General features: G+C 39.2%; 1 protein-coding gene and 1 long non-coding RNA gene across 4 annotated transcripts in view; one reads left to right on the forward strand and one right to left on the reverse strand.

Annotated features, from left to right (window-relative positions):
* Window positions 1–20,942, forward strand: part of LOC119654171 — a 36,702-nt gene extending 15,760 nt beyond the window's left edge. The window contains exons 1-3 of one of the 3 annotated variants that reach the window (XM_038059343.1): window positions 19,144–19,192; window positions 19,356–19,610; window positions 19,677–20,942. In XM_038059343.1, the coding sequence (XP_037915271.1) occupies window positions 19,159–19,192; window positions 19,356–19,610; window positions 19,677–20,701 (1,314 nt within the window). In that variant the 5' untranslated portion in view covers window positions 19,144–19,158 and the 3' untranslated portion in view covers window positions 20,702–20,942. Of the gene's footprint in view, window positions 1–19,143; window positions 19,193–19,355; window positions 19,611–19,666 lie in introns of those variants that run through there. The other 2 variants (XM_038059345.1, XM_038059346.1) reach the window with 2 other exon arrangements.
* LOC119654174 lies at window positions 1,813–21,482 on the reverse strand. The gene is made up of 3 exons (XR_005249790.1): window positions 21,234–21,482; window positions 20,939–21,094; window positions 1,813–1,944 (listed from the first exon to the last, which is right to left on the reverse strand). It is a non-coding gene; the product is annotated as an uncharacterized LOC119654174 (long non-coding RNA).
* Window positions 21,483–22,735: the final 1,253 nt, after the last annotated feature.

Here is a 22,735-nt window from a genome sequence, read left to right on the forward strand (position 1 = left end):
CTAGAACTTTATTTATAATAATAATTATCGTTGGCGCAAAAATCCGATCGGATTGGGTCGTTTTAAAGCACATCATTCAAGACCGAAGCGGTACACTACAGTACGCTGTTTTCAGCATTTCGCCCTGATTTTACCCAGAGACTCATTCACAGCTGTGTCGACTGGTATCCGACATCCGGTCACTATACAAATCTCTCTGCAACTAGTGAGATTCAAACCGCGACCTTCTGCTATGACCGCCTAGCACTTTAACCACTGACCTATTCAGATTCAATACACATAACAAAACCTTTATACCCGAACCTTCAGCTTCCGGTATTCTGACTTCTTATATATGAGGTGGAAGCCAGGCGTACCCTCTGAGCACTAAGACCGCACCTACTATTTTAGGGCAGTTTCCATTTTAAAGTTCTATGTTGGACGAAAACTTGTTGAAGTTGATCTCATAGAATTTGTTCAAGTTGGAGGAAATAAATGCCATAAACGCAGCAGATGATTTCTTCCAAATAGAACTATATGATTAATTGAATAAAAGATCTCGGTTGGTACTTTTTAAATTAAGTCTCAGTCCTGACGCCAATTATAAAAGAAAGTACTTGGGGCTAAAAAATGCACACTTAGACTAAAAATTAATTCTCATAAACCACCCAATCGCAAAATCTTTGAAAATAACCCCCTTCCGGGAAGGTTAGTATACAGTATATATATTATTATATTTGGAAAACTTACTTGAAAAGCACCTTTAGACTTAAGTAGGTTTCAAAATAGAATACAATACTGAAAAGTTTGGTGAAAGCCATATTATTTTAAAAAATATATAGTAGGTCAAAGTTATCGTTCTCGCGCCACAAAAAGGTCATTATTACACTAAAGTAAATAGTCTGACATACTAAATGTATATACACTACACGTCGCGAACTATACACAATTGCAACCGTCAAGATATTCTTACATAAGAAATACATAAGCATAAAGATCTCAGTTTCCAGTTTCCGATTTCTGACTTATTCAATTTTAAACGGGTCACTTAGCAGTTACTATGATCATTTCGAAAGTTTTCAGGAACATCCCTAATTTTACTTTCTTTATGTCCGCTATTTCGAAAGTTATGAAAGAGCTTTAAAATTTTCTGATAGAATTATATGAAAACGCATTCCAAAGTAAAACTAAATGACCTGAATTCAAATGAATGAGTTACGCAGATATTATATCCTTTTTTAAACTACCGTTAATCCAAGGTCAATATCCTAAATGGAAACTACTATACATCCATACATTTAATATTAAATAAAAGCAATTATCGTTTTTCAGTTGGAACAATTTCTATCATGTACGAGTACTTTGATGCGAAGCTCAACAGAAAATTTTCTGGGTATCGCAAATAAAAAATGCTATGATATAAGCAAAACAACAACAACAGTTCCAACTATAATAAACATTGTATAATCCAACCAGAAGTAACCAAATGAGCAAAGATAAATTTTCCCCATAACCACATTTCTTTTGTTTTTCAAATTTCTCATTCTTATTTCCCGATCATCAATCCGGTGCAAAGTGAATAGGAAGAATTCAGTCTACGATTTTAATTAACTTTTTAAATGTTTCTTTTCCTAGCGCCGAAGAAATGTTTCTTTCACTGAATCCATCTTCATGAAAATATTTACATACATACATGTTATTTACCTCAGGCCATTCCAGTGAGTGAAGCACAACTAGAAAACTATTCCGAATTATTATTATAAAATGTATCAGTCTATTGTTAGTATCTATTGTTGTTTTAATATTATCATTGTTTTTTCTTTAATGTTTGCGCCGCGGTTTTGGTGAGCTGTGAAATCTGCATTGTATAATACACATATCCAGGTCGGTAAACTCTTAGCAAGATATACTCTTCTTTTTGTTGGTTGCCCGAGGCAGTTGCGGATATACTATCATCGTGCAAAACTGTAAAAGATCGAATCCCAAATATTTTCTGGGAGTTATTATGTATCTGTGTTAGCTTTATTCCTTTGAAACGATCTCTGATCAATATGAAGATGATCTCAAAACATTTTTTGAAGTGTCTCGATTTAATAATTGTTCTAAATGCATTCGTTAGAGACTCTCCGCAATTGACACAGATAATTTTTGAAGAAATAGTTCCACGAATTTCTTTTGGAATCTAACCTAACTCTACTATATCCCGCCTTCTCCAGCAATATTTACAGAATAACAACTTTTCATTGGTTTCTTGGTTATTTGGTAACGGTTGATTTTTACCCAGATTCATTATTATAATATGCAAAAAGTTATATTGTGCATGCAGATTATGCTGTTATCAACTACCACTCATGATTTCACCGTCAGTATCTTTCACGATTTACTTGTTTACGAAATTTCGCTAAATACTTTTTTAATGGATTTGCTCCATAAAAAAGGCACACATACCTATTTTCAAATATTTGGAGCAGTTTCTCACAACAGAAGCAAACAATTCGAAGATCGGAAGGTGCAACTTCGGATCTACTAGATTCTCTTATGTACATTTATAAGCACAATTTCTGGATGTGGCGGTGCTATAGAAGTACAATTTCTGGACTTACGGTATCTTATGTTACTTATTACTGCATATTTTTATGTTTTCACGCCTCTTGATGTTTTAATATTTATATGAAAGACTTTTGGATGATGCAACTGGAGGATTCTATGATTCAATTAATCATCCGTCCTACATATCAAAGAATAGTTCGACTAAATTAAGACGATGTTCCCGTAGTGATCTCACTTTTCCCTCCAAATCCAGATTTCTGGGTTTGTTTAGGTGCTAAAGTAGCGCAGAAATCGGTGCTCTAATAATTTACTTTTTCATAGCAGCTCTGGAAGAAACAATAACAAGTCGGAAAACCAGAAGCTAGTTGCTTTGAGTAAAAAAGCTTTGTGTTTCCCAATGTGATGAGTACATGACAGTTCCGTGAGTACATAGCTAAAAATCCAATTGCCCGTTATTTTTTAAAGAGCCATTTACAGAAATAATTTGATCTGCAAAGCGTAGTCAACCTCATATGCTTTACATTAGGAAGGAGTCAAACATTATTAGCAAATGTGAAGAAGCTCTACCAGAAGCTCGGCGCTTCAGGTATGAAAGGTTTTGTTGATTTCGTATACAAAAATATTTTAGTACACGATGGTTCCACCTATGTGTATATAAGCTGAATACATCCGATATCCAATTCGAAGTGGTATTGACATTTTATCTCTTAACTAGTGGTTATTTGACTTGAAGAGAGCAACTTTGATCTACTATAACTTTGTTAGTAAATGGGAAGATTTACACCAAAACCACCAAGAAGAGTTCACAGGAAATTTCCGTAATATAAAAGTGCACTATTACTAGCTTATTTGAGCAGATATCTTAACAGGGAGTATTTGTATGCATAGATGCCATGTGTACCATATTTTTTTTAGATTTTTTTTTTATATTGGGTAGTTTCTGAGAACGGGTCCATGAAATAATTGTCCCTTTTCGGACCCACGCACTCCTCCCCTTTGCAACCAATATCGTTTTCGGAAAGTACTAATTGAGACATTTCATAAGATACCCCACATAACTATAATAATAATAATAATCGTTGGCGCAACAATCCATGTTGGATCAGGGCCTTGAAGTGTGTTATTTTAGAGCACTTCATTCAAGACCGTAACGGTACACTACACTAAACTGTCGGAGGCAATGTGGTCAGCATTGCGCTCGCCCGAGATTATTACCCTGATTTGACTCAGGTACTCATTCACAGCTGAGTCGACTGATATCCGACGCCAAATCACGATACAAATTCCACTGCTACCAGATTTGAACCGCGACCTTCCGTACGACAGCATTGCGGTCTAACCACTCAGCTATCCGGACATATAACTATGTTCGGTGAAAAAAATTTAGCACCCCTCTTTTAGGTATATGGGGATCTGCATTAACGTACAGCAATGCAATTCACCGCCTGCGTAGAGATTCACAGTTGCCACCTCCCACTGAATTTCGTATCAATCAGTACTTTCGTTTGTGAGAAAATTCCGAGTGACAGACAGGCAGTGAATCGATTTTACTACGATAAGAACCTTAAAAACGCCCGGGGAGAAGTAGATTCTTCATAAATAGAAATTGAAATTCATCATCATCAGCATCATGTTATTATATTCTCGTTAATAATGACGTGAGCATCTTATTTGCATGGCTTAAGATGCTGTAAGTTCGCAAGAATTTGATAATTTTAATTTAAATTTTTTTATATTGAGTTCACCCTTGAGATACAGTTACATTAATTCCCATTTCATATGGAGACAAGTTCTTGGATTCACATGTTCTGATTTCTTGAAATCAGGATGTTAACCAATTGTTGATCTGTGGGAGGTTAATGAGCCTAAATTTAATGTAAAATTTAATTCCGTAAGATTAGCAAATTCTTTAGATCTTGTTATTAAAGGCAGTTAGAAAAGACAGATAAGAGTGATGAGATGAGCGTGAGGATTCTCATTGAAGAAAACATGCTAAATGCTAGGAAACCAGCATATGAAATAGAAGATTATCCTCAGATCAGCCATGATCTACCTGTAAGTCACTAGATATATATACATCATTGAACTGATACTCGAATTCAGGTGACGACTTTATGGTGTTTTAGGCAAGTTTTACTCTCAGATCGTTCGAAAAAAACCATGATCCGGACGCTCTACTGTAACTGAACCGGCAGCGACTTTTTATACATACAGTAAATCGGAAACCGAAACCTAGGCGCTTCGAGTATGAAAGCTTTTATTGATTTTTTATGAAAAAATGTTTGAATACCCGACGGTTTCTTTTACGCATAATACATAGCTCGTAGGGTGTATATGATTTGTTAGCAATGGATATCATAACGAGAGTACTTTTCGGCCTAGGCACCACGGCCTACCATATTTTTTCAGATTTTCAGTTGGGCAGTTTCTGAGAATGGGTCGTTGAAGCTATTGACCCTTTTCAAACTTCGGCACTTCTCCCCTTTATAACCAATGTCAAAACTAACATCTGCTTCGAAAAGTACTAATCGAGATCTTTCATTTGAAAGTTTTTTTGAATTTTGCACCATTGTTTTATGATATGCAAAGGTAGGTTTTCCTTGGACCATTAACTCTGGCGCCTGATCCCTCTGTAATAATCAGTTGCCGGTTTAAGCCCCGTATCAATGCCACGCTCACTCAATTTGCCCTGTTGCACCAACGTTTTTCAAACTTCTTATTGAAATGAAACCTAGTTATCATGTTACCCCTTGGTATCAGAAATTGGGGATACCGCCTGGAAAGAATATAAATCTTCTTTCGATTTACACCGCTCCCCACTTCGTTGAGTTGTGCCGTTCTGTCTGTCTGTGTGTAACTTACGTTTCCTAATGAATGGTAGCCTATTTTCTTGGCTGAATTTATCAACAGTTAGTAGTGATTTGTAGTCCAGTTAGGGTTTCCTCACATTTGCCTTTACAGATTAAAACAATGCCATCAGAGTAACCCTGGACCTGTATTCCAGTGTTTGTTAGGTCACCTGTACTCCACATTAACGGTGATAATACCCCCATCTTGTGGACAACCTTGAGTAGTGTTCATGACGATAGAATTTGTATCTATCAGTACTTCTATTTCCCTACTCTTTAACATTCTACCCAATCCATTCCCTTGCGAGTCAGGGCATCTCTGTTTCTCTTGTATGGCATACCATAATACATACGTCAGAAGATACAGGCAGTTTTGGTTGACCGTCCTGCCTAGTAAGCAGGGGATTGCACATTGGAATGGTGACTTACCTGTCTTACCGAGACAGCTGCCCTCATATGCGACAATTACGACTCTGTTGAGGACTTCTACCTACTTGATTACTCTGTGATCCGATATGGAGCGCTCATCCGACACCCTCGAAATCTTGACTAAACCGCTCATCAGAGTTATGATTAGTACCTCTTGCATGGTGCTGGTCAGCTATGTTGGCTAATTCCTTACGTTATGTATTTCTAACTAATAAGTTAATATATCAATATCCTTAGTGTTAATTAAGGATGAATTTAAGATCCCAAGATATCCGTTGCATCGCACCTGAAGAGAGAGATCTTACAATTTCGGTGGGTGTCGTCTTCTGGGAAATATCCTGATGTCAAAACTGCTTATCGAGTTCTTGCCCGGCTTCCAGTGAGTCTCCAGTTAAGAACTCTGAAAGACATATCATAGACGAATTGATTATCATTTTATAAAAATTGATATTTGCAAAATCCCTTATCGCGAAACTTAGAGATTTCCGTAATCAGAATCCTCACATTCGTACGAATTGCATACACTTTTCACGGAGATCCGAATCACTGGGTGGCATAGCATACTAAAAGAAATCGAATCTATGCAAATTTCGTTTACAATTATAGAATATTTTAATATTCGAATGCGTATTCATCTATTTCCAAAACGGGGCTAACTCCGCGTGCAGGCTCTAACCTCGCTCAAAGTTCTAAGAAGGTACGCCAACACTTTGTCAGAAAGTGGTACACTAGCACTTTGATGAAATTCTTACCAACATTCGAGTGATCTGTTAGTAGTATTCTAACTAAATATTCGTCCTACTGTTACGCAAATTTTGTGCCTGCCTAATTGTCATTACTGCAACATCTATTTCTAACATAATTGAATTTTTCCAAAATGATATTCGCCAGATTATTATTTTTAACTTCGCACAAAATTATACTTTCCCAGACCATCTAATGCTGGAGTAAAACAGATCAAAACAAAATTTTTCTATTAAATCTTGGAAATATTTAAAATAATTTTTCTTCTATTCAACACAATTACATTTAAACACAATACAAATATGTTCTTCAATGAAATAAAAGTTTGTTTCTTTATTTGCAGGTAAGCAGCGAATAGCTACGAACATTGATTTACAACTGGCGCTATATCCAGGATGATTTTTTCTGGATCCAGTAAGGATATATAAAGTAAGACTATTAAACAAATCAAAAATCTGAATAATAATAATCGTCAGCGCAACAATCCTATTGCATTACGGTTTTGAAGTGTGTTAGACCACTTCATTCGGGACCGTAACGGAACACTACAGGTTTACAATACCCTATAGGGAGCACTGTGATCGGGATTGCGCTCACCCGTGATTATTACCCTGATTTGACTCAGGTACTTATTCCCAACTGAGTAGACTGAAATCCGACGTCAAGTCACGATGCAAATCCCACTGCCACCAGTGAGATTTCAACCGCGACCCTCCTTACAACAGCCTAGTATTCTAACCACTGAACTATCCGGACACAAAAACCAGAAGTTTGGCATTTAAGGTTCTGTGCGACACTTATGTAAACTTTATATGCTCAACATTTCTTACAATGCAGATTTTAAAGGAGAGAGGAAGAGATTACCCCCGGACCTGGGATTTTTTAAGCTCCCTAGAATATACAAATTTTATCACAATCAGATTAATTATACAACTTGCAGGGTATCATTTTCACTCCGGGCTCGAGTTTTCCTTCTATCAACTTGCCAATTCACCACCACAAACTTTCTTTGAATTATCTCCTTTAACTGACTTCAGCTGCCAAGCCGAACATAGCAAAATCCTCTGCAACCACCACGTATATAATCCCTCAAACATTGTAGTCAGTGGTAACCTTCTTTGTAGGAAGCTTAGCGTCATTCATCGTGGCTTTCAAATCAATATCCAGGGTATCAAGCCCTCATTGTTTCGGCCGGCCTTTTGGTCCCTTACCAATGACTTCGATGTTCAGACCAATCGGTGTTTCCGACGTTTTTTACTATTGGGACCAAGTATGTTTGTGGCCATATCAGTGATAACAATTTTTAGATGGTTATGAAGATCATTTGTCAGTGCTTCACCTCTAGGACCTTCATTGACTGCGGTTATTACGGAACACTCTGTTATGGATGGCTTTAGTATTCACTCTTACCTGAGTGTCAGAGGCGATTCATTTTTGTCTTATTCGAGCTCGGAATGCCATGCATCCAAGTCTATAGTGTTCGATATGTTCTGACATTCATCAAGGCTGAGATTTTGGTTGGAGAGGCCCATGTTTTTCTGTGGACTGCTTTACGCGCAAACCAGGCACTTCCAACAACCATTCCATATAACACTACTAGTTGAATAAACCACAATCCATTGTCATTGATAGTCTTATGCAAGTTATAGGAGCCGACGTATCGCGTTAATAAGGCTTATATTTCGGAATTTGCTTCGCAAATTGCTTATGTTTCCTCATGTTTCCAAAGCCGACAAAGACAGGTTTCATTTTTTAGCTGGCTCAGGAACCTACTCCAAGCACATAATTTTCTGAACAACCACTATAATATATGGTGTAGTAGCTCTTCACCAAGAAACATTCTCCGTCCAGCACAACGCTATGACATCAGCCTTATGTTGGGACAGAGTATCAAATAGCTTGGGAGCTCCCTTTCTGCACAGGAAGCGTACTTTCAATGCAAAATGCGCAAATCATTTGTCTGATTTCATTGGTGGGTCCATCGTTACAGAACTAATTTCATTCGAGGGACCCTTCGCGGCTCCTAACCTTGGTTTTCCGTGCAAAGCTGCCTGACCTACCCAACCCCCGATCTGGTAGTATTGTCGCAGTAAAGATGAAAGGATTGAACGAAATTTGTAGCGGGCTGAGAGGTAACGGGGTACCGAGACCAAACAATACCCGAAATTAAATCCCTAAGCTGGCAGTTAACTCATGGCCGAGCATGTTTGTGGAATTGCCTGAGGCATGTTTGATTCCTGAGGTTTGGAAGCGCTATTAAAAGCTAATACACCTCCTGGGAAATTTTTCCTGTACATGCCTTTTGGGCACTATGGAGAAATACTGGAGCGACTAATATTTAACTGGTTACTGGCCAAAAGTGGAATGAACGGAAAGAATAATGCTAGTAGGTATTGCCCAATGGTTGCCCTTTGGATGCAAAATCCATTCAACAGTTAGTGTAGACAGTTAATCAGTACTGCTGCATCTAGGTAACAGAGAGAAGGTTGTAGTATGGAACGGGCGATGGACCCATGTCTCGGCAGGCGTGCCAAACAGCTCCAAGCGAGGCGCGCTATTATGGACCATCATGTAGTAGACTACGAAAATGGCATGCGGGTATTATAGTGGAGAACATCTCCCTGATATTGAACTGTATTCATCCGAAACAACCAGAGCTATAAAGGCTGGCCGAAAAATTTAAGCCTCGAATTCGTGGCAGACAAAATAGAGGCAATGTTTGTTAGGAGGTGTAGTTAGAACGCAACTGCCGACATGATGTTGGTAAACCACATCGTAACTTCAAAGCCAGCAATCAATTACTTTGGAGTGATAATAGATATAGGCTGATTATTGCTGTAGTGATGAGTTCCACACTGCCCTATGCAACGCCAAGAAGGGTCATAGGGAAAGACGGAAAGGCTAATTGGGAAAATGTTTGGGTGCCAGGAATACTAGAATGCAATTAATCACATGGTTGGCCAAAGAAGCGTGGAGGGCGTGTTCGCTGAAGCTATGTTTGTCTCCGTGTTGTAGCGCTTTGCATTTGATCCGCGGGGAGGAGGACAGGAGTTAGTAAATGGTTTGGGTCAGTGCCTTTTCAAGAGTTGCACCTCTGAAAAAGAAAGGCAAACGGAGAAGTATACAAGCCAAAAAACCTACATATGGACAACCAAACACATGAAGACCAGATACACAAAATTTTACAAACAAAAAACCCCCATTTATAACAAAATTATGTAATAATCAACGATGCGACAATCCAATTTGAATGTAAACCTTGAATCGTGTAAGAGCACTTCATTGGAAAACAGTAGCTGTACACTAGGATGCATTATGTTGCAATATCCAATATGTGCTCACCCGCGGTTATAGGTACATAGTTATTTACTTTAGTGCCAAAAATTAAAGAAAAATGAAGTATTTCTATGGAAAAAGGGAGAACTGTTATTATGTTTTGCGAATCAATTTTATTTCATTGAGTTCAATTTAAACAGACTTTATAAAAAATTAAATTAAAAAGAATGGTGGAATATCACAGTAATAAATTATAGAATCTCTTTGCGATAATTATTTAAGTGAAAGTGGGATTATTACGCTCATTTGACTAAGGTACTCATATGCCACTTCCAACAGTTAGATGCCCAGCAAATCTATCTGCCACTAGTACGATTTGAACCTTTGCGTTATCATAGTGCTTTATGGGGACTTAACCGGATCAAATTTTTCAAATGCTTTATCTTTTAAGACAAAAAAGATTCTTATTGAAGCTTTGCTTACATATTATTGTAATCTGATAGTATTTAAAAAACTGGATTTTACCAGACGGGCTTTTGTGTGCTACCAATTTTTCTTTTTTTTTTTTTTGAAATATCGAAAATTGGTTTGGTATAGTAAGAACGCTTTAAAAAAAGTAAAAACTGGATTTTTAAGGCAATTGGTCAAATAATTTCTTTTTAATCTTGCATGATCACTCAGGAAACTTTGTTTTGAGAAAAATGTGCTTAAAGTTACATCAGCCTTATATGTATTGTAACAGGGTATCGACTAGCTGCTGGACGGCATTCGATCTGTACAAGGAGCGCACGTTCTATGAGAAAATGCGCAAGTCGTTAGTCCGTTTTGGTTACCAGGTTCGTCCTTGTGTTGTAAGGTTTCAGCCCTACCGAACCCCCAACCTAATGGACCAAATGTCAGAATTTGTCCCGCTTTTAAGCGCGGGAGACTCATTTTCATCCTTCTCTGTCTGCAGCTTCTTGTTAAGAAAGCACTCCCAGCGATCAAGTGGAGATAGGGTTTGGTAGTTGACCTGTTGGTGTTAGTTTAGTAACCGTATCCCAGGAAAACATATGTGCTAATAAATAATATATAGTTTGATATTCTTTCGCTTTAGTAATAGCTTGGAACCTATTTGGCACCTTCCTGAGGTCTTCTTTATTTGAAATCTTATATTACCTTAAGTTGTTGTCCGAAATTGTCCATAAATTCCCGATAACGCTGATGCCAGGAGACTGCGCCGGTGCTGACATTACGTGCGCGCAATTTCAAATCAGTCGAGTCTGCACAATTCCGGGCTTGTGCTTCGGATTATTATCTTGATAGAAGCTAAAATCTTCCCTTAGACCCAGTTTTTGGACATTTTGCAGAATTTTTTTAGTATATCCAGGTACTGCGTTTTGTTCATTATTCCCTAACTAAAAACTAAGCTATCAGCTCTAGCTGCAGCCGTGCAGGCCCAAATTTTTACATGACCACCACCATGCTTCACAGTTCTTTTGAAGTTCTTTTTGTTGAGCTCGGCATTTTCTTTGCGCCAGACATAAGCAGAAAATGTTAAACTTGACTTGTTTATAAAAATTATGGTACTCCAAAAGTAGTTCTCTTTGCAAAGGCAAACCGGCTTTCCGTATCTGTTGTTGAAATAAAAGGCTTGATTCAAGCAACTCGGTCGTTTGAATCATGGTCGTGCAGCACAGTTTGGATTGTTTCAGCACTGTATAACTTTTCCAATGCATTAAGAAAATTTGCCCACTTTGGAGCAGATAGTTTGGACCTTGCTTGGATTTTTCGGATAGTGCCTTGCTTATTTGTCTTGCTAGAGATTTTATTTGGCGCTTTTCTGACTTGATTTTCTACAAAGTACTCAATTAAGTGCTGGGCCATAAACAACAATTTTCCCAACGCTCTATCCTTTGCTTGAAGTAGTGAATTATCAGTTTACGCTGCCCCCTTGTTATACGGCAACGCAGGAAAAACTTAACAATTGTTGCACTCAAAAAATGTCATGTTATAGTGAATTAACATGATAAAAAAAAGTATTACGGGTGAAAAACGAAACCTTTCTCACACTCAAGGAGACTGTCAAATAAGATGTGAGCTGGAATTCGTGAATCTAACTAAAATATCGGTCTTATATTCCATAAACAACAATTTTCAGGATTCTCCTCACTCGAAACTAGCTTATTGAACAAATTTCGATATTACAGTGATGCAAGACTAAAAACAGTGACTGTATTAAATGAGCTCGGAACCACTGTACACTGGTTACTCATTCTTAAAACGGAAATCAACTTTTTTATTATTAACAATATATTTCCAGCGGTATTCAAAAATTGTATCCATTACGACGCCCTAACTATTAATCCAAATAATATTTTCAAATATTATTAGTCATGGTTATCAGCTTAAGGGGGTCCTCCCGCCTGAAGGCCGTTTTTTAAGGTTTTATGAGAAACAAAACCTTATTAGAATCGATTCGATGTCTGTCTGTCCGTCTGTCTGTCTGTCTGTCTGTCCGTCTGTCTGTCTGTCTGTCACAGGCGATTTATTCGGAAACGGCTGGACCGATTGTCACGAAAATTGGTACGAGTATGTGATCTGCCGTTCCCTCTACATGCAGCAACTGACGCCATTTTGTGTTAAGTTTAAGCGGGGGCTCTCCATACATGTGAAAGGAGGGTGCAAAATTTTTTTTCATAAAATGTGGCTATGTGGGGTATCAAATGAAAGGTCTCAATTAGTACTTTTCGAAACTGGTTCAATATTTGATATTGAGTGAAACATAGGGGAGCGAGGGCTCAAAATATGACCCCCAAAAAGTGTAACAGGTCTCATTCTCAGAACCTATCCAACCGAAGAATCTAAAAAAAATCACAGTAGTGCATTTCTACGAAATCTAGGCCTACAAATATATCCGGTTCTGATATCTGCACAAATAAAGTTAATAATAGTATATTTCCACATTTTAGAAATTTACCCGGCACCCCCCTTATGTTCATCCCAGACGTACAAAATTTGGCATGCGTATAATGAAGAACATAATGCACAATTATTATTATTATTAACAAAGTTATAGGGTGTAAGACTTTACAGTTTTTTGTGAATTTCGTGCACTCTACAACCTGCATGACGTCATCGTCACATATCGATTCGTCAATACCACAACGAAGTAAGTTCGTATGAATTGGGTGGAAAAGAATTATTTTGTTTTAGTTTTTTAATCATTCGTATATGAATATCAATTATTCCAACGAGACATGCGTGTATGTAGGTATATAGTATATGCGTGCTAATGAACTTTGCGGGTAGTGCCTAATTCAGATAGATATAAGAAGTAAATCGGAAATATGGGTACGATCAATTTATATACGTGCCTATATATGTACAGTATTCGAAAATAGGCAGTTTGTTTGTTTAGGGTGAGCGTAACATCTACGACTGTAATATGTACGTATGTCTCGTAGTTTTGTAGCTGTATACAGATAGAAAAATGTGCGTTGAAATTTCTTAGATAAGATGAACACAAAACCTTTATACTCGAAGTGCGAGCTTCCGGTATTCCGACTTGTTTTTCGTTTTTTTTAGAAATTTTTTGTGAGGAACTGGATAAAAATACAGCGTGAGTAGTATTTTTTTTCAGCTCGATAGCATAGTTCATTATTGAAATTCAGAGCAATTTATACGCGCATCTCAAAAAAGGTGTTTTGAAGAAAAAAGTAGACGGCATTTTAACGCTAAATTTTTTATCTAACAAGGCATCCACTTGTTTTGTGAATTTTGGTGTTTAATGAATAAAAAAAACTACTACTATGCCCAGTCCATAAGCCCTAGGTTTCTTCAACAAATACATATAAAGCCGTGGCTTCAATTCTCGTTCCTTCAGCGAAGTCATTCGGACGGGTAAATAAGCATTTTATTACGCCGATCGACATAAATCTCGCATGTGACATATTACCTGTTTAACACTGTAATTTCCGAATGACGCAGAATATCAAAAAATGACTTTGCCCATATATTCTACGCTATATCTAGATACAATTGATGCCAAAAAACATTCGATTCCGCTTATCCGACGCACGGGATGCCCCCTTAAACATTGAAAAATCGAAAGAATGGAAAATAATGTTAGTAGACATTGCAGTTTTTATTATACAGCGCGTGGGCAAATTATTAGAGCCACCTTTGAAAAAATACAAGCATGTTACCAATTTTTCCAAATTATTCATGTTGAAATCATTTTAAATAGACATTTCTATATACTATACTATAATCCCATAACGTTAAAAAAAATAAAAAATATAAAATATTTAGACAAGCCGTTTTCTGCTAGGATCATAACCCTTACTCTTTATGGCATACTTTCAATACATTTAATGCTCGCTTCTACGCGTAGCCACCACAATGGCTTCTGTCAACTGTATCTTATGCTTCTTTTTCTTCAGCCTTTGTCCCGTTCACAAGCAGAGTCGGCTCGTTGTGATCGGTTTCGTCATTTAGCTCTATCGAATGCCTGATCTGGGTGTAATCTCGAGGCTTTTAAATCCCCATCCTGCGGATCAAACCATTGTTGTTTCGGCCGGCCTTTTGGTCGTTTACCATCGACTTCGATGTTCAGACCAATCTTGGCAAGTGAATTCTCGTTAGCAAGGAATTGCGTGACCATACCATCGAAGACGCCTCCCTCGTAATTTTTCCACGATCGGTGCAACATTATAACGATTGGCTGATAGCGTTGACCCGAGGTATTTAAATCGCTCAGTTCTAGGCAGATCACAGCCGCTGACAGTGATTGTGCCTGTTTCATGGGGATCGGTCATAAAAAATTCAGTTTTGTTTAGATTCAATCTGAGACCGTGTTGCATGAAGCGATCATTCCATTTTTGGACAAGTTGCTCGAGATCATTTTTGCTATCAGATGCTAGGAAAACATCATCTGCATAAAGCAGTATGTAGGGCGCTGGACGTTGGATATCCCGTGTGATGGTGTCCACAACAAGGACAAAGAGTAGTAGTGAGAGGGCACTTTCTTGACGAACATCGACAGAGACACGAAGCGATTTTGAAACACCCGCCATACTTCGAACTTTATTTTTCGGATCATGGTAGAGCAATTGAACCCAGTGCACGAGTTCTTCTAGCATCAAGTGTTGTCGTAAAGCATACCAGACGAGTTCGTGTGGCACACGGTCAAACGCTTTCTCTAGATCCAGAAATGCAATGTAAAGAGGGCGATGTTTCTCACGATGTTTCCCCATGAGTAACAGCGCAGCGTGTATTGCGTCAGTAGTTCCGCAGTTTTTGACAAACCCGGCTTAATTCATGGTTATTTCCACGATTTCGAAAATACGGTTGTCAAGAATGCGTTCAAAAATCTTCATGGTATGGAAAAGTAACCGGATCGGACGGTAATTTGAACATTCTGCTGGACTACCTTTCTTTTTCCATATTGGAACAGTGATACTTTCTTGCCAGTCAGATGGTGTTCTTCCTTCCTGAATAACCCGATTAAAGAATTCACCAAGCCACAGTGTTGGGTCCCAGCTCAACGCTTTCCAGAGCTCAGATGCGAAGTTGTCAGGTCCGGTGGCTTTCCCCGATTTCATTTGTTTTATTGCGTCCTCGACTTCAGTTGCGGTGACAGGTGGGATTGGTCCAAATGTCGGCAATGATTTTGGAAGTGGATGATGAACAAATTCTTCAGTCGAAATCTGCTCGAAGTATTCTCGCCATCTCTCATCGAAGTATTCTCGTTTTTGTAATGCTTCCCCCGGGTGACAGCGACTGATTTTTTGCTTTTCGGTTGGCATTTTTATAAATTTGCAAATTGGCCGGTGTTTTATCGTCGAGAAATTTTTGGTAGAGGCGTTTTCTTTCACGGACCTTTATTTCAACATCATCATCCCAAGTCAACTGTATCTTATTCATTATAGTTTTCTTGAAATGTTGTGTTTTTCATTTATCTCCAAAGTCTTTAGTGGGGTTCAGTTCCGGTGAATGAAAACCAAGCCGGTTCTTTTTAGGCGTTTTGACATGGAGCAGATTCGTACAGAAATATAAAGCTGCCATTCGATAACAATTTGTACTTTGAATATCATTCTGATTTTTAAGGCCTTAGTTATGCATCCTGCCTCATTTTCTTTCGGACAATTCATAGACGCCCTGTAATTTAGTTGCCAATCATTGATCAGGCTATAATACTGAATGGATAAACCTATTAAAAGAAAAATGTTCCGATTTTGCTATAGATTCATTTTTGATTTTTACAAAAAGCAAACACGTGTTTCGAAAACGACCTGTGTCTTTCGACAGTGCTGTATTTGTTTTCATTAATGCGGAAATCGAAAACTTTTTCCTTAAATAGTTTTGTTTAATGTTACTATAGAAAGCAAAGGAACTGCCGATGATTCATTAGAAAGACAAACTCCGAAAAGATTGTTGAGTTTGCACTTTGCAAAACGGAGACTACATGAAAGCTAAATGAAAATGGCTGATGATTTCTACTGAAAAGAATTTATAATATAATTCAAATGTTATTTGAATCTATCATCATCGCAGGAGTAAAAAGTGGTTTCTTTAATGGCTATCGCCAGAGCTGACCTTATTGATATTAAAATGCTGGCGTCCTACATCTATCCCATTGTCACTGAAGAAATTTAAATCTATTTTGGGCACAAATATCTCTTATTTTTCCTTTAAGGGGGTCATCCCGTGTAAAGGCCGTTTTTTTTTGCCTTTTTTGAAAAATTATTTTGATGGACTGGATAAAGATAGAAACGTGATTTTTTCACCATATGTTTATTGATATCTCTAGTATATGTGATAAATTCAGTTTGATTTCGTAGCTAATTTTCGGAATAGGTGTTAATTTATGCACCCATCTCCAAAAAAAGGTGTTTTTCTGCTGCCACGCTGGAGGACGCTGTGTTCATCTGAGGGAAAAAAACTAAACGGCATTTTAATGTGGACAATATTCCACGGTCCGCAAACTAGGATAATTAGAAAATATTGAAAGGTAAATTTTTGGTGGGCTTTTAAACTTAATTTTTTGGATTTTGGTATTTTTTTACGGCTTTTTTTATGAATAAAAAAAAACTACCCGTCTGATTCCAATTATCCTAGTTTGCGGACCGTAGAAATGTGTACTAAAGAAGCCGTGAAATTTTCAAAGAATTTGGTGGGATAGATTTTGAGCTATGGTGGCAGCCGATTTTCAAGATGCAGTTTCGAGAAAAACGCATTTGAAAATTTAAATGTGATTACCAACAGTAAAATTTTAGCTCACCATTAATCTGCTATACCTAGTCCATAGAGAGTACCCTCCTTTTTTTCAAAAAAGTCTTGTTAGGCCGATTGTTGCTCTCTGGTGTCAATTCTGGCTCTTTTAGCGAGGTCAGTCGATCGTCGTTCGGGCCGCCAAATTCGCGCTTCATTACGGCGGTCGGCATAAACCTGACATATGTGACCAACTTGACATCCCATGGTCACTAGGATTTTGAGAATGTCATTGAATCCTCCGTTGAAAATAATTACAGCCAGAAAAGTGGCTATTTCTACGACCTTGGCCCCAGAATGAAGGTGTTTAAGAGCGAAAGTTCAGATCAATGCATTTAACGACTCATTGATATTCTGGGTCTCTGCTCCTAAACATCTGTTCAAGAGATCATCTTGTGACAAATCTTCGTAGATTGGTTTGATGACTGTTTGTACTCCTTCAGTCAAAGGTGCCCTCTCGTGGTGAAAACTATCCAGTTATCCTTTAGCTTCGGCTTTGCGCCATTTGCACCAACTGCCCTCGCCTGCTGGACAATTTTGATGCTGAGGATTTTCTTCTGTAGAACATTTCTGGAAGAAAGTTTCCCAAATTTCTTGCTTCATTCCTTCTCTCGAATTTCCACCAATGCCTTTGTGATTCTTCTTTGCGTTTCTAAGCCGCGTTCCCATTCTTTTCTCGACATGTCCTTCGTATTCCTTTTTTACTACTACGTATGCAGAAATTTGCAGAAATACCAGAGAAAACCCCATCAAAATCCAATATACAATATACAAAACTTGTCGCAATTGGAACATCCATGTTCATGCTTGCTAAAAGTTTCTTTGCTGTTGTTGATGCGCAGTCCTTTTTCTTCTCTGATAACTATCGATTCCCATGAAGTACTCGTTTTTTAATGGGAGCATAACGTTGAACGTTAAAGCGATCTCCCTTCGTACGATCTATTTAAAAAAATCACTGAACACACAAACAGCACAGTACTTACAACAAAATATAACTGAGTATAACTTGAACGCCTTTCAGTGCTCACTCTAGACTGGATTATCCTTTTTATTCCAAACAGCAAATAAGTTTAGACAATTGATTGGTTTTTCATCTTTTTATATTTATACCTGTGTTCAAATTTATAAGGCTCAGGTGAAAAACTAACAGGTAAAAAAAGATTCGATGCTCTTTCTCATCGAGTACTGTAGGCGCGGCTGCAAACTCCTTACCTGTTTAACCCTGTAATTTCTCAAGGACTCGGAATATCGGAAAATCCCTTTGCCCACATATTCTCTACTATATATAGATACAATTCATGCAAAAAAAAAATCGATTTCTCCAACCCGACACACGGGATGACCCCCTTAAGTCAAGACGACACAACTTTCCATTTCATTCGATGCTAATTTTAATTTTGGAAGAAGTTTCTGCTTGATTCTCTCTACAGACGTGAAACGTTTGATATCAATGCAATTGAATTGTCAGTATTTTTGTCTCAGAAATTATTCGCAAGAATCTAAATCTTTCCTCATAATAAAACCCCCTAAAATAAAAAATATTTATATATGGTAACCATATCACACATAAATTAATTTAAAAAATAACTTATGAATGAATAGGTACTTGCCACGGCATAAGCACAGAACATAATTAAAATCAACCTAAATAATCTCAAAATCAATGTAGAACACGTGCACGTCCAATCAACTATTACACCACAAAATGGCAGTGTTCATTATAAACTTCAAAACTTCAAAAACAGTAATAATAGCAAATAAATAATACATACTGCAAAAAGCGTCATATTCGTAAAATTGGATGGAAAATGTGAGTGACTCTAACAATTCGGCCACCCTCTGTAAATCACAAAACCCCAACCCACATAAACGTTTTCCGAGGTCGAAAGCTCCGGGCTCGGGCAATCTTATCTCACCTGACGGCAGATATTTGCCATCTATCCCGCGAGAGTTAGCGGAAAGCGTACCATTGCGGGCGCTGTTAGATTGCTCGAGCTTCGAGAGAGACAAAACAAACACACACCAAAGCAACAAGTGCAGGGATGCGCATACTTCGAACATCTGTGAGGGCATTAAAATGGAGTCTTCAGTCATTTCGTGTGTAACGAAGTGTACGTAATTATACAATCATTTTTTAAACGAAAGTGAATATTTAAGGCCAGTGCATATTCCTATATTTTCATGCAAAGCTCACTACAAACTTTTGAAATGTTTACCCGCCAACATTCTAACCTATCTTTTTGCGAAAACAAATTCTCCCGATAAACGTCAAAGTCAGAAGCGGCGATAAACAAGTAAACAAAGAGGGACGGATACTCGAGGTGGGATTTTGTTTGCGGCGTAGACGATTTAACAAGTGCATTTTGGCGGACTGTGCTCTGGTTTTAGGAGTCCCGCCGCTCTCTACACCGCCACTACTGACTGGCAGACCTTCAGCCGGACGCATTTTCCGTGGACAACAGTTGAACGGAACGGTTAATCCGCGCGAAGATGAGTCGCAACTCGGACAACTCCACGCCGAGTTTTACGGTAATTAACTGCAAATTCGAATTTCCGTGCTTGAATCTAATTTTGTGTGATTTAAGGGAATTGAAGATCTCATCGCGTCGCTCCGTGCTTTAGCGATATCGCGTAAATGCCCCGCGACGCTGCAGGATATCCTGCTGGACTACGAAGAGTTCGAGGGGCACCCTCTGCAAGTCGGCATGTACGGCTTCGAATCAGTCGAACAGTTCCTAGAGTCGACGGGGGAGTTTGTTCTAACAGCCAAGCAGGGCGAGACGTATGTGATACCGCGCCACCATGAGAGCACTGCACATATCGCGCATATGGTGAAGAAGCAGAAAAAGTCAAAGAGGCGTTCCTGCAAAATCTACACGACCAGCATCCACCTTACTACAAGCCGTTCGTCGCGCAAGAGGAGGAGGAAGCGTGCTGCGCGTGAAGAACTTATAACGCCACAGACCACGCCAGATATCTCGTTTCAAGATGATTACCCCTCAGAGAAGAGGTTCGTGAGATCCGTCACACCACCCCCGCCAGCGTGGACTGCAGAGCCTCAGCCTCAAGAGGACATTCCTTGGGAGCCCGACTCGAGCAATTTGCCCAACAGTACCTACCTCACCTTCTTGCAAAGTTTCCCAGAGCAAATTCACAGTTACAATGATGTCGAGCTTGCAATCGCGCTCGAGATTTACTGCAGTTTCCAAGGCATCCCGGCTCCATCCTACAACGTGTACACACTTCCGTCCGCCGAGGGATTCTTCTGTGCGGTGATAGTGGAACAGAGTTGCTTCTCGACGGAACCTTGCTCGTTCCCGACCCCTCTACAAGCGAAAATCGAGTGCGCATACTTGGCCTTGAAGAGCATTCACGCGAAAGCAATGCTTCGTCTGTGGCCTGTGCGGCGTCGTAGCCGCAAGAAGTTGGCGGGCATGATCTACGAGGAGCTCCGGCAGCACTTCGAGGGGGTCACCTGCCAGGTAATTCCTGAAATGTTCCAACGAGCCTACGGAGAGCGGCTGCCGGGCAACTGGTTTTCCGTGGTCAGATACTCCCCTTTGTTCTCTATCCGCGTGTCTGCCTCGGGGGATATTCTCGTGCTGGCAAACTCGTTCTAGGATGTAAGGCTAATCTACTGAATGTTGTGATCTTCTATTTAGTTTTCATATTTAAGGAGAGGAATTAAGTTAAGATGGCTTGGAGCTGTCGCAAACGTTTTATATTTTCATATTTTCTTGAGAGTTCGATTGGTAGCGTTTTCACATTATTTGAAATATTTTTACTTCGTTTCCTTTTATCGTAGTTTACTATGAATGCAATGTTCTGTTCAACAAAGAAAATATTTTTGTTCTTACCTTATTGCGAGGCTTTTATTTTGCTGACCCCATCTAAAGCGTACGTAATGGCACACGCTGATTCGTCTGGACATTAGACATTATTCTATCATTTGCTGAGTATCCTTAATGTAGTCAGAAAGTAGCTAATAGTTTGCCCTCCGTACGGAAGTTTGCCTGCAAATGAAACAATACGCCAAAGTTGCAGATATTTATGCATGTCTACAGAGCTCACTCTTTAGTTTCTGTCAGCTTACTCAACCCATACTTAATAGACTGATAATGGTCCAACATATCAATGGATACACACACTTACACAAACTTTAAAGTCAGCGAAGGTATTCAGATGCAACAATTTTAACTTCGGTACCGCACTAAATGAACGACGATGAATTCGAATTTTGGCGTGACAACTGCCAAAGAAGCTACATAGTTATTCAACAGGTCGGCAACTGAACGAAATTTATTTTCCAAAAATGTGATCTTAAAAGACGGCACAAGTGGATAGGAATTTGCGGACCAGCTACTTGAGGTGGCTAGTCATCGTAACATGCGGATACGGACTGTGCCTGCGACCAGAAGGGAAATCATTTCGCCATTAATGCACTAAGAAGGAGTAAAGCAGGTCGGCTTCACGGTTTCCCCGTAGAGTTATTTATCGCTGCATATGCAGAACTAGTATTTTCACTCGTACGGAAACCTCGCAAATCCGAGACCTTTCCCTGCAAGTGTGGAAGAAGGGGTAATCGCCAAAATCCCAAGGAAGCGTTTTGAGTGTAACAATCGGAGTGGTATCTACGTGTGTGGCGCGGCAGGATTCGCAGCATTCGAAATTTATTTCGAATGTTGCGAGCGAATAGATGGCGCGGATCTATCCACTTTGCGTGGCACACCAAGGGAGTGGAAGATCGCAGTAATTATGTTTTTCAGACCTGTCACTGAATTTAATTATTAAGTTGAAAATTGCTAAAGAATATGGAAGTCCTTTTTGAAAATAGAATTTGAGTGGAGTTTACTGTATAGAATTCGCGTTGAGTTTGCTGTATAAAATTCGCATTGAGTTCGCTTAAATATTTCAATAAAAATAATAAGTAATCATAATTACTTAATTGGATTACTTAATTGGTGACCCCGGAACTCGCACCAACAGCATCAACAACTAGGATCCCGAATTCCCAGAACCTGCAAAATTGAAAAACTCAAGCACATCATCATCCCCATCAACAAATCGCAGTCTGCGCAAGCACAATCGCCCAGCAGGCAGCCGCAACAACCGATTGGAGATAAGTAAGAGTTCCGCAGCCGCAGCCGCCATCGCTGCCGCAGCCACTTTCGCCGCCGCACTCAACTCCACCATCGCCGACATTGGTGAAGTTCTATTAACGACAAAAATTCGTCCGAACAACACGGCAGAAATAGAACTTCCAAGGACTGAGAAATCCTTCCAAAACATCAGTAGACCGTACGGCAAGCGATTTTCACGCGTTCGCATCTACAGTTGAGTGTGGAGTGCCGTGGTAAACATCACGAAAACGTGTCACATCTCCACATCCCGAGTCGGAGCAGAGGCAAGAAAGAAAAACGCGAGAAAACCTTCTCTACACAGTGTACTGCGCGACACACGTCGGACCCTCACCAGAAGTGGATTTTCACGCGACTTCCCGTACGCACGCCCTCCTGCACAACACCTTTCACGCACCGGACTAGTCATCATTGCCACAACGATCAACAACGGCAACAAACGGACGTCCCCAGCACCGCCAACGCCGCAGCTACAGCCGACAAACAACGAGGAGTTATTCTTAAGAGAAGTTATTA

The sequence above is a fragment of the Hermetia illucens genome, chromosome 4 (genome assembly GCF_905115235.1).
Source record: "Hermetia illucens chromosome 4, iHerIll2.2.curated.20191125, whole genome shotgun sequence".
NCBI lineage: Eukaryota > Metazoa > Arthropoda > Insecta > Diptera > Stratiomyidae > Hermetia > Hermetia illucens.